At 41.7% G+C, this 12,595-nt stretch overlaps 1 protein-coding gene across 1 annotated transcript in view; it reads left to right on the top strand.

The window, feature by feature from the left end:
* The window catches only part of TGM6 (transglutaminase 6), a 54,706-nt gene extending 43,279 nt beyond the window's left edge, over positions 1-11,427 (top strand). The window contains exons 11-13 of the mRNA XM_031656025.1: positions 8,087-8,241; positions 8,535-8,668; positions 10,128-11,427. Coding sequence (XP_031511885.1) covers positions 8,087-8,241; positions 8,535-8,668; positions 10,128-10,281 — 443 coding nt within the window. The 3' untranslated portion in view covers positions 10,282-11,427. The remainder of the gene's footprint in view (positions 1-8,086; positions 8,242-8,534; positions 8,669-10,127) is intronic.
* The last annotated feature ends 1,168 nt before the right edge of the window (positions 11,428-12,595 follow it).

Here is a 12,595-nt window from a genome sequence, read left to right as displayed (position 1 = left end):
GATTTTCTTTTCCCCATGTGGATATCCAGTTGCTTCAGCACCATTTGTTGACTATCTTTTCTCCACTGTATTTCATTTGCTACTTTGTCAAAGATCAACTGACTATATTTGTGCAGGTCTATTTCTGAACTCTTTTCTATTCTATTGATCCACAGGCATACCTCAGAGATATTGCGGGTTTGGTTCCAGACCACCACAATAATAGGAATATTGCAATAAAGCAAGTCAAATAATGTTTTGGTTTCCCAGAGCATATAAAAGTTATGTTTATATTATACTATAGTCTATAAAGTGTACAATAACACTATTCCTTTTTAAAAAAATGTGGACCTTAATTTCAAAATACTTTATGGCTATAAAATGCTAACAATTGGGGCCAGGCACAGGTGGTGCATACCTGTAATCCCAGAACTTTGGGAGGCTGAGGCGAAGGGTCACTTGAGCTAAAGAGCTCAAGACCAGCCTGGGCAACATGGTGAAACCCCATCTCTACAAAAAAAAAGAAAGAAAACAAAAAAATTAGCCAGGCATGGTGGTACACACCTGTTGCTCAACTACTCAGAAGCAAGGCGAGAGGCTCACTTGAGCCCGGGAAGTCAAGGCTGCAGTGAGCTGAGATCCTGCCACTGCACTCCAGCCTGGGTAACAAAGGGAGACTCTTTCTCAAAAAAAAAAAAAAAAAAAAAATTTAAAAAATAAATAAATAAAAGCTAAAAATCTGAACCTTCACTGAGTCATAGTATTTTTGCTGGTGGAAGGTCTTGCCTCAATGTTGATGGCTGCTAACTGATCAGGGTAGTGGTTGCCAAAGGTTGGGGTGGTTGTGGCAATTTCTTAAAATAAGACAACAATAAAGTTTGCCACACTGAATGACTTTCTTCCTTTCACGAAGGATTTCTCTGTAGTATGTGATGGTGCTTGACGGCATTTTACTCACAGTAGAACTTCTTTCAAATCTGGAGTCAATCCTCTCAAACCCTGCCACTGCTTTATCAACTAAGTTTATGTAATATTCAAAATCTTTTGTTGCCGTTTCAACAATGTTTAGAGCATCTTCACCAGGAATAGATTCCATCTTTGAAAAACACTTTCTTTGCTCACACATAAGAAGCAGCTCTTCAACTGTTCAAGTTTTACCATCAGATGGAGCAATTTAGTCACATCTTTAGGTTGCACTCTAATTCTCTTGCTATTTCCACCACATCATCAGTGACTTCCTGCACTGAAATCCTGAATCCCTCAAAGTCATCCATAAGAGTTGGAATCAACTTCTTTCCAACTCCTATTAATGTTGATATTTTTACCTCCTCCCATGAATCATTAATATACTTAATGATGTCTAGAATGGTGAATCTTTTCCAGAAGGTTTTCAATTGAATTTGCCCAGATCCATTAAAGGAATCACTATCTATGGCAGCTATGGCTTTATGAAATGTATTTCTTAAATAAAAAGACTTGAAAATTAAAATTACTCCTTGCTTCATGGTCTGCAGAATGGATGTTATGTTAACAGGCATGAAAATAACATTAATCTCATTGTACACCTCCATCAGAGTTCTTGAGTGATTAGGTGCATTGTCAATGAGCAGTAATACTTTGACAAGAATCTTCTTTTCTGATCAGTAGGTCTCAACAGTTGGCCTAAAATATTCAGTAAACCATGCTATAAACAGATGTGATATCATCCTGGCTTCGTTGTTCCTTTATGGACCACAGGCAAAGTAGATTTAGCATAATTCTTAAGGGCCCCAGGATTTAGAAATGGTAAATGAGCATTGGCTTCATCTTAAAGTCACCAGCTGCATTAGCTCTTTAATGCACAGAGTCAGCCTGTCCTTTGAAGCTCTGAAGCCAGGCATTGACTTCTGTCTAGCTGTGAAGTCCTAGATGACATCTTCTTCCAATATAAAGTTATTTTTTCTACATTGAAAATCTGTTGTTTTATGTAGCCGTCTTCACCAACGATCTTAGCTAGAGTCTGGATAACTTGCTGTGGCTTCTACATCAGCACTTGTTGCTTCAGCTTGCACTTTTATGTTATAGAGATGACTTCTTTCCTTAAACCTTATGAACCAATCTGTGCTAGCTTCAAACTTGTCTTCTGTAGCTTCCTAACATCTCTCAATCCTTATAGATTTGAAGAGAATTAGGGCCTTGCTCTGGATTAGGCTTTGGCTTAATGGAATGTTATGGCTGGTGTGATCTTATATGGAGATCATTAAAACTTTGTCCGTATTAGCAATAAGGCTATTTTGCTTTCTTATAATTCCTAAGTCACTTTTAGTTTCCTTCTTTGCTTTCTTATAATTCCTAAGTCACTTTTAGTTTCCTTCAAGAGTAGCACTTTTAATTTCCTTCAAGAACTTTCCCTTGCATTCAAAACCTTGCTGTTTGGCACAAGAGGCCTAGCTTTTGGCTCATCTTGGCTTTCTATGTGCCTTCCTCGCTAAGCCTAATCATTTCTAGCTTTTGATTTAAAGTGAAAGACATGTAACTCTCATTAATTTGAACACCTAGAGGCCATTGTAGGTTTATTAATTGGCCTAATTTAAATATTGTTGTGTATCTGGGAATAGGGAGGCCCGAGGAAAGCGAGAGATATGGGGAAATGGCCAGTGAGTGGAGCAGTCAGAACTCACACATTTATCAATTAAGTTCAACGTCTTATAGGGCATGGTTTGTGGTGCCAGCAAAGAGTTACAATAGTAGCATCAAAGATCACTGATCAAGGGCTGGGCACAGGGGCTCATATACGTAATCCCAATCCCAATCACTTTTGGAGGTCAAAGTGAGATAATTGCTTGAACCTAGGAGTTTGAGACTAGCTTGGGCAACACAGCAAAACCCCATCTCTACAAAAATTAAAATAAAAAATATCTGCTGGGTGTGGTGGCATGCTCCCATAGTCTTAGCTACTTGGAGGCTGAGGCAGGAGGACTGCTTGAGCCCAGGAGTTGGAGGTTTGCAATGAGCTATGATCACACCACTGCACCTACAGCCTGGGTGACACAGCAAGACCTTGTCTTAAAGAGAAAAAAAAAAAAGAGATCACTGATCATAGAAGCAAATACATGCTCTTGGAAAAATGGCTCTTATAGACTTGCCTGACTCAGGGTTGCCACAAACCTTCAATTTGTAAAAAATGCAATATCTGCAAAGTACAATAAAATGAAGCACAATAAAATAAGGTATGCCTGTCTTTGTCCATTCTTTCACTAATACCACACTGTCTTGATTACTGTACCTTTATAGTAAATCTTGAAGTCAGGTAGTGCCAGTCCTCTAACTTTGTTCCTCTCCTTCAATATTTTACAATTGTACAGCTGTGTTGACTACTCTGGGTCTTTTGCCTCTTGACATAAACTTTTTTTATGTCATGGATCTTTAAAAAAATCTTAATTGATATATCATAGTAGTACATATTTTGTGGGTGCACATGATATTTTGATACATGTATAGAATGTATAACAATCAAATCAGGGTAACTGGGATATCCATCACCTTATACATTTATCTGTATCTTTTGTGTTGGAAACATTACAGTTTATTCTAGCTATTTAGAAACACACCATAAATCATAGTTAACTATAATTTCCCTACTGTATTATGAAATATTAGAATTTATCCTTTCTAACTATCTTGTACCCATTATCCAACTTCTCTTCATTCCTGCCTCCCACCCACACATAAAGTTTGGAATCAGTTTGTCAATATCCACAAAATAACTTCTTCAGATTGCTTTGAATCTATAGGTCAAGTCAGGAAAAATTGACATTTTGACAATATTGAGCCCTTTCTATCCATGAACATGGAATATCTCTTCATTTATTTAGTTCTTTCATCAGAGTTTTACAGTTCTTCTTGTGTAGATCTTGTACATATTTTGTTAAATTAATGCCTAAGTATTCCATTTTTGGTGGTGCTAACATAAATGGTATTATCTTTTTAATTTTAATTTCTAATTGTTCCTTGCTGGTATATAGGAAAGTGATTGACTTCTGTATATTAGTAATCTTATACCCTGTAACCTTGCTATAACCGCTCGTTAGTTCCAGGATTTTTTGTGTGTTGTTGTTGACAATTCTTTTGGATTTTCTACATAGACAATTATATCATTTGTGAACAAAGACTGTTTTATTTCTTCCTTCCCAATCTGTATATATTTTATTTCCTTGTTTTATCTTATTGCATTAGCTAGGACTCCCAATATGATGTTGACAAGGAATAGTAAGTGGGGACATCTTTGCCTTGTTCCTAATCATCATGGGAAAGCTTGCAGTTTCTCACCATTAAGGATAACGTTTGCTGTAGGTTTTTTGTAGATATTCTTTATCAAGTTGAGTAAATTCTTCCTCTATTCCTAGTTTGCTAAGAGCTTTATCAGGAATGGGTGTTGGATTTTATCAAATTCTTTTTCTGCATCTATTCATATGATCATGTTATTTTTTTCCTGTTGATTTGATGGACTATATTAATTGAACTTTAATATTGACCCAGCCTTACATGCCTAGACTAAATCCCACTTGATCATGGCGTGTAATTTTTTACACATTGTTGATTCAATTTACCAATATTTTGTTGAGAATTTTTGCATCTATGTTCATATTGGTCTGTAGTTTTCTTTTCTTGCAATGTCTTTGTCTGGTTTTTGGCATTAAGGTAATGCTGACCTCATAGAATGAATTAGGAAGTATTTCTCTGCTTCCATTTTCTGGAAGAGATTGTAGAGAATTGCTATAATTTTTTATTCTTAAATACTTGGTATATTTCACCAGTGAACCCATCTGGGCTTAACGCATTCTGGTTTGGAAGGTTATTAAGTCCTGATTCAATTTTTTAATAGATATAGGCCTATTCAGGTTGTCTTTTTCTTCTTATGTGAATTTTAGCTGATTTTTTCTTTCAGGAACTGGTCCCTTTCATCTAGGTTATGAAACCTGTGGGCTTAAAGTTGTTCATAATATTCCTTTACTATCTGTTTTTTTCCTAACTCCCCAAACTTGTTACCTTTACTATCTTTTTAATGTTCATGGGATCTGGAGAGATGTCCTCTCTTGCCTTTATCATATTAATAACTTGTGCCTTCTCTCTTTTTTTTATAAGTTAGCCTTGCTATAAGCTTATTGACTTTATTGATCTTTTCAAAGAACCAGCTTTTGGTTTTGCTGATTTTCTCTATTGATCTCTGATTTTCAATTTTACTGATTTCTGCTCTAATTTTTATTATTTCTTTTCTTCTGCTTAAGATGAGTTTAACACTTTCTCCTTTTTACAGTTTCCTAAAGCAGAAATTTAGATTATTGGTTTTAGATCTTTCTTCTTTTCTATCATATGTATTTAATACTATAGACTTCTCTCTAAGCACTGCTTTTGCTGCATCCTACAAATGTGTGTGTTGGGGGAAGGGTGTTTGTTTGTTTTGTTTTGCTTTTCAGACAGAGTTTCATTCTGTCACTCAGGCTGGGGTGCAGTGGCACAATCATGGCTCATTGTAGCCTCAACTTCCCGGACTCAGGTGATTCTCCCTCCTCAACCTCCCAGGTAACTGGGACTACAGGCATGCACCCAGAAATTTTAATAAGTTGTAATTTCATTTTCATTTACTTCAAAATACTTTTAAATTTCTCTTGAGACTTCTTCTGTGTCCCATGTGTTCTTCTAGAAGTGTGTTGTTTAATCTCTAGGTATTTTAGATTTTTCAGCTCTCTGTCTGTTGTTGATTTCCAGTTTGAATTCATTGTGTTCTGGGGGCATATATTGCATAATTTCTATTATTTTAAACTGGTTAATGTGTCATTTATGCCACAGAATGTGATCCATTTTTGTGAATGCTCCGTGTGAGATTGAGAAGAATGTGTATCCTGCTGTTGTCAGATGCAATATTCTACAGATGTCAGTTATGTCCAGCTGAGTGGCGGTGCTATTGAGAACCATTGTTCTAGGGAAAGGAGTCTCAGCTTTTATTAGATTGTTAGTGGAGTCTGTGAGTCAAAGGACTTCAAGAAGCCCTGATCCAAACATTCTAAAGGGCAACTTTTCTCCTCCTTTCTCCCAGGGTCTGAGCTGATGCCCAGAGCTCTGCTCATGTGTATCATATGGTGGCATATGGTGGTTCTTCATGCTGGACACTGAGAATTTACATTTCTAACAAGTTCCCAGGTGACGCTGATGCTGCTGGTCCCAGGACCACACTTGGAGAACCGTGATCTATCACCATGCAAGGAGTAAATGATATAATGTATATAAAGTATTTGGCATCATTCCTACTACCTGACGAACATTCAATTTATGATGTTTATTATCAGTGTTTTTGATATTGTTATCAATAATAATATACTATCAATAAAATAATAAATCAATAAAATAAAAATAATAATACCTGCTCATGGAATTGTTGTAAGGTTTAAACAAGTCAGTCTGCGAAAGCACTTCCAAGTGTAGTACACTTTATTCCCTTAGTAAAAGTTAGCTTTTATATTTATAATAATTATTGTTAATGTTATTGTTATTTTGAGACAGAGTCTTGCTCTGTCACTCAGGCTGGAGTGCAATGGCACAATCTCAGCTCACTGCAACTTCCGCCTCCTGGGTTCAAGCAATTCTCCTGCCTCAGTCTCCCAAGTAGCTGGGATTATAGGCACACACCACCACGCCCTGCTAATTTTGTAAGTTTTTTCAGTAGAGACAGGGTTTCTCCGTGTTGGTCAGACTGGATTCGAACTCCTGACCTCAGGTGATCCACCCACCTTCACCTCCCAAAGTGCTGGGATTACAGGTGTGAGTCACTGCACTGGCCTATAATTATTACTTATTACTGTTATTGTAATAAAGTTCTTCCAGTAATGACCAACCAAACTAAGGGAGCCCATAAAAAAAAAATCATGCTTTAACACATGAATCGGCCTGCTGGCATTCAGGAGAATATGATATGCAAAGCCCTGGGGTAGCAGAGCGCATGAACCATGTTGAGCCCTTTAAGGACCTTTTCCATGAGTTAAAAACTCAGATGCCTTCAGAGTCAGGAAGAAAACGAAATAAAGGAAGCAGTGGGAGTAGAACAATAGGAAATGAGGGGGCCTGAGAGCAAACCAGAAAGAGCACATTGAACCTGAAAGAAAGAATACATAGTAGTCAGAAAAAAAAAAACACGCCTATAACTCCAGCACTTTGGGAGGCCAAGGCGAGAGGATCATGAGGTCAAGAGACTGAGACCATCCTGGCAAACATGATGAAACCCCATCTCTACTAAGAATACAAAAATTAGCTGGGTGTGGTGGCACGTGCCTGTAATCCCAGCTACTCAGGAGGCTGAGGCAGGAGAATTGCTTGAACCCAGGAGGTGGAGGTTGCAGTGAGCCGAGATCATGCCACCACTGCACTCCAGCCTCGCAACAGAGCAAGACTCCGTCTTCAAAAAAAAAGACTGAGGTTTGTGGTGATCCATGCTTACAAGAAAAGAATACCTAGGCAGGATGTTTGTGACTGGTGAGAGGGAGATAGAGATGGCCAGGACCACAGGAGCTCAGAGAGCATGAGAGCACTGGCTGGAGGCGTCAGTGAAGACTTCCCTCAGTTGGTGGGGCTGACCGGGACTGGGCCTTCGTGGAGGGGGGCATTTGGAAAAGTTGTAGGGAAATTGGCCTCACAGGATTGGAAGATTGAGGCAGGCCTTTGGTCTTCCTCTTCTCTACACCTAGCACATAATAGGTGCTCAATAAGCAGTGAAGGAGGGGATGAATGGTTGATGGTCTGAGAGATTTCCATCCTGAATAAGTAGGGAAAGTTTGGAAGCATCTCTGGGGGCTCTTGGAGAAATAGTCTGGTATTGTAGTAGCTCTCTGACCTGAATTTGACTCCCACCTCATCCTAATTTCTTGGTTTACTTCCTATATGAGTTTGGACAAGAAAATACCTGCTCTGGGCCTTAGGTTTCTTCATCTGAGAACTGAGGAGAATAAAGCCTGTCACAGAATGGTTGCAAGGACCAGAGAGAAAGGAGCTATTAGTTGGGCATTCCCTTCCTTCTTCCCAGTGCCATTGAAGAAAGACACCAAGCCCCAATTCCCACCTCTGCTTTCCCTTCCAGAGAAGAGAATCCCAATTACAATATCTTACTCTAAGTATAAAGAAGACCTGACAGAGGACAAGAAGATCCTGTTGGCTGCCATGTGCCTCGTCACCAAAGGAGAGAAGCTTCTGGTGGAGAAGGACATTACTCTAGAGGACTTCATCACCATCAAGGTAACCTCAGCCTGCACCTACCATGTTGTTCCAAGCAGCACCCACTCCCCAGAGCTGGGGGAGAGCGTCAGAAGCTGAGCATTTTGCGCCTTTAACTCCAGCTTTAGCTCTCCAAGGTGGGAGGAGTGGGTTGGACATAAGGGGATGAATGCAATGGTGGCACTCAGTAATGGGGTATACGGAGGCAGGGGTGGACATGAATAATGATCCATCCTCTAACTCAGCCAGGACCATCGGTTTCCTGGAGGGAGGAGGGGTAGGCGCGATGGCTCATCGGTGTTGTCCCCTTTCAGGTTCTGGGCCCAGCCATGGTGGGAGTGGCAGTTACGGTGGAAGTGACAGTAGTCAACCCCCTCTTAGAAAGAGTGAAGGACTGTGCGCTGATGGTGGAGGGCAGCGGCTTTCTCCAGGAACAGCTCAGCATCGAGTAAGTGCCAGCCTGGGGGGTTGGCAGGGAATGGGGCTCCCTTCCTTATGGATGAGCCAGAGAGAAGTTGCCAGGGATGGGGGGTGTGGGAGAGATTCTGGACCCCCCAGGAACCAACCCACAGCCTATCCATATCAGCCTGCATTCACTTATTTATTCCTTCCTTCATTCATTCATTTACTCAAATCATATAACTCGTTCACTCAGTCATTCACTCACATCATTCATTCATATTTTCACTTATTTATCCATTTACTTATTCACTCACTTTCATTCATTTTCTCTCATTTATTCATGCATTCTTGAATTTGCTTACTCATTTATTCACTCATTTGCTCATTTTTTCATTCATGTATTCCTACATTGATGCTTCATTCATTCATTCACACATGTTCCTGTTCTTTCATGGATTCGTTTATTTACTTGTTGATTGTCAATCATTCATTCATTCCTTCCTTCTTCCATTCATCTGCCTGCTACTTATGTGGTCCTTGATTATACTGACCTGTGCTCTGGCCCATGTGTAATTGTTAGGAACACTGACAGGAGTTTTGCCTGGAGAAGGGCTCTCAGATACAGACGGCCCTTCACATGAGGACAGTATGATTTGTGAAAAAGACCTTGTCCAAGGTCTGGGGGAGCAAAAGCAGCCCTTAAGTGAAGGTGGGGCCAGGAAGAAGTCCCAGTGGAGCTGGTGTTTGAGCTGAGCCTTAAATGATGAATTGAGATTTTCAGGTATCAAGAAGGAAGGACGGTTTGCCAGGCAAAGGTCTTGGTATCAACACCTGATGGCTGTTGTTGTCAGGGAAGGTCTCCTGGAAGAAGAGAACTTGATTTGGGCCTTGGGTGGATTGGAATAAGAAAGGTATCCTAGGTGGGAGGAACAGAGCCGATGAAAGCCCAGAGGAGGGAAGTTCAGGGCCCAGACAGAAAACTAGCCGGGCTGGATGGGAAGAGTGCAGGTGGTAGAAGAGAAAATTAAATTGGAAACATGTTTTTTTTGTTGTTGTTTTTGTTTGTTTCTTTGTTTGTTTTTGAGACAGAGTCTCACTCTGTTGCCCAGGCTGGAGTGTAATGGTGCAATCTCAGCTCACTGCAACCTCCCCCTCCCAGATTCAAGCGATTCTCCTGTCTCGACTTCCTGAGTAGCTGGGATTACAGGTGTGCACCACCGCTCCCGGCTAATTTTTGTATTTTAGTAGAGATGGGGTTTCACCATGTTGGTCAGGCTGGTCTCGAACTCCTGACCTCAGGTGATCCACCTGCCTCGGCCTCCCAAAGTGCTGGGATTACAGGAGTGAGCCACCGCACCTGGCCTGGAAACATGTTGATAAGTCTTGAATGTCAAGCCACAAGGTGAACTTGATCCTGAGGAGTTTGGGGAGCTGTGGATTGGCAGGCCAGACTCAGAATGGCAAGAGGACTGACAATCTGCCTTTCTCACCTCCTTTTCCTCCAGCGTGCCCACCCTGGAGCCTCAGGAGAGGGCCTCAGTCCAGTTTGACATCACCCCCTCCAAGAGTGGCCCAAGGCAGTTGCAGGTGGACCTTGTAAGCCCTCACTTCCCGGACATCAAGGGTTTTGTGATCATCCATGTGGCCACTGCCAAGTGATGGATCATGAGGGACTGAGAGGTGGCAATTTGGCCCCTGTCCTCCTCCTGCCCATTCTTTGTCTCTTCCACGTGGGAGCCAGGGGGCCTCAGTTAATTCTGCTTCAACCTCTGCCCTACTTGGTAAACTTAGGCAAGTTCCTTCTCCTCCTGGGCCTCAGTTTACTCTTCCGTAAAATGAAGTGCTGCACTTAGTAATCCTTAAACTTTTGGACAGCCATAGATGATGTAAGAACCTAGGGAGCCACTCCAGCCTTCATGTCTCATCCCCATAGCTGGGAGGCTGACAGACCCAAGCATCACAGTAACCCTGGCCCACTCAGCTCTGCCGTACTCCGCCCTGCCAGCTCACCGTCACCCTGGCTGACCCTTGGACTCTCCTTGCTTCTCAAATGCCCTGGCCACATCAAGAGCCAAGGATCCTCCCCACAGTCCTGACAGAGAACCCAAAAGTATAAGAGCTGGAACCTAACCATCCCTCAACACTCCCATTACAGAGAAGAAGGAAACTTATTGAGGCCACAGGGTGAGCTAGAGGCAGAGTTGAGGCCCGTGTGTGTGCCATTTATACCTCCTAAGTCCCTATCCTAAAAAGCATTAGATTTTAAGCAAAGGGAGATTTTCCCTCAGTGAAGACACAGGCCCAGGATCTGAGGCGCGACTGCTGCCTGGGATAATCTAAGAAGATAAAGGAAGGGCCCACACTGGATTGCATTCCCCTAAAATCTGCAGCTCCAAATCTGAAGAGGGCCAGTGACTAACAGCACAAACAACAGCCAACACCTCACTGGGCTCAGCTTACACAATTCTGACTGAACAATTGAAGTTGAGAAAATGTTTCATTCAATGGGTGCCAAAACTGTTGCCCCCAGATCAGCTGCAAACAAGAACAGAGCGTTCCGTGGAAATTGTAAACAAGGGATCAAGATCCCGAAGCATTTCCTCAAAGAATTGTAACAGGATGGAACGTGGCTTTACCAGTACAGTCCTGAAGACAAAGCACAATCAAAGCAATGGCTACCAAGAGGGGGAAGTGGTTCAGTCAAAGCAACAGTGGACCAGCCGGCCGGGTGTGGTGGCTCACACCTGTAATCCCAGCACTTTGGGAGGTTGAGGTGGGTGGATCACTTGAGGTCACGAGATCGAGACCTGCCTGGGCAACATGGTGAAACCCCATCTCTACTAGAAATACAAAAATTAGCCACACGTTGTGGTGTGTAATCCCAGCTCCTCGGAAGGCTAAGGCAGGAGAATCACTTGAACCCAGGAGGTGAAGCTTGCAGTGAACTGAGATTGCACCACTGCACTCTAGCCTGGGCAACAGAGTAAGACTCTGTCTCAAAAAAAAAAAAAAAAAAAAAAAGTGGACCGGTCAGGCACAAAGGTCATGAAAACTGTTTTTTGGGATGCTCAAAGCATTTTGCTTGTTGGCTTTCTGGAGAACCAAAGAGTAAGAACACCTGCTTATTATGAGTGTTAGCTGAAGCTTTCAGAAAAAGCCCCAGAAAAGCTTCACCAGAAATCCTTCTCCACCACAATAATGCTCCTGCTCATTCCTCTCATCGAACAAAGGCAATTTTGTGAGAGTGTTGACTGGAATTCATTAAGCATCTACCATACTGTCCTGATTTGGCTCCATCTGACTTCTTTTTATTTCCTAATCTCTTTTTTTTTTTTTTTTGAGACAGAGTCTTGCTCTGTCACCCAGGCTGGAGTGCAGTGGTGCAATTTCAGCTCACCGCAACCTCTGCCTCCCGAGTTCAAGCGATTCTCCCTCCTCAGCCTCCTGAATAGCTGGGATTATAAGCATGTGCCACCATGCCCAGCTAATTTTTGCATTTTTAGTAGAGACGGGGTTGGTCAGGCATGTCTCAAACTCCTGACCTCAAGTGATCCTCCTGTCTCGGCCTCCCAAAGTGTTGCAGGCATGAGCCACTCTGCCCGGCCTGTTTCCTAATCTTAAAAACAAAATCTTTAAAGGTGTCCATTTCTCTTCAGTTAATTGTGTTTAAAAAAAAAAAAAAAAGACTATGTTAACATGGTTAAATCCCTTGGATCCTCAGTTCCTTAGGGATGGACTAAATGGCAGGTATTATTGTTTACAAAAATATCTTGAACTTGACAGAGCTCATATTGAGAAATAAAGTTTCTACTTTATGTTTATGTTTTAATGTTACTTTTCCATGAATCTTTTGAAGTCCCCTTGTAGGTGTTTAGGGAGGGGAACGTAGCTAAAGGTGGTGAGGGCCACCTGCCACATAGCTCTGTTTCCAGTACAATGCTCTTGCCCTTGGCTCCTTCAAGTAGCACTTTGA

This window comes from Papio anubis, chromosome 16 (genome assembly GCF_008728515.1).
Source record: "Papio anubis isolate 15944 chromosome 16, Panubis1.0, whole genome shotgun sequence".
Lineage (NCBI taxonomy): Eukaryota > Metazoa > Chordata > Mammalia > Primates > Cercopithecidae > Papio > Papio anubis.
The sequence above is the reverse complement of the archived record's forward strand: the minus strand, read 5'-3'. Positions and strand labels throughout refer to the sequence as shown.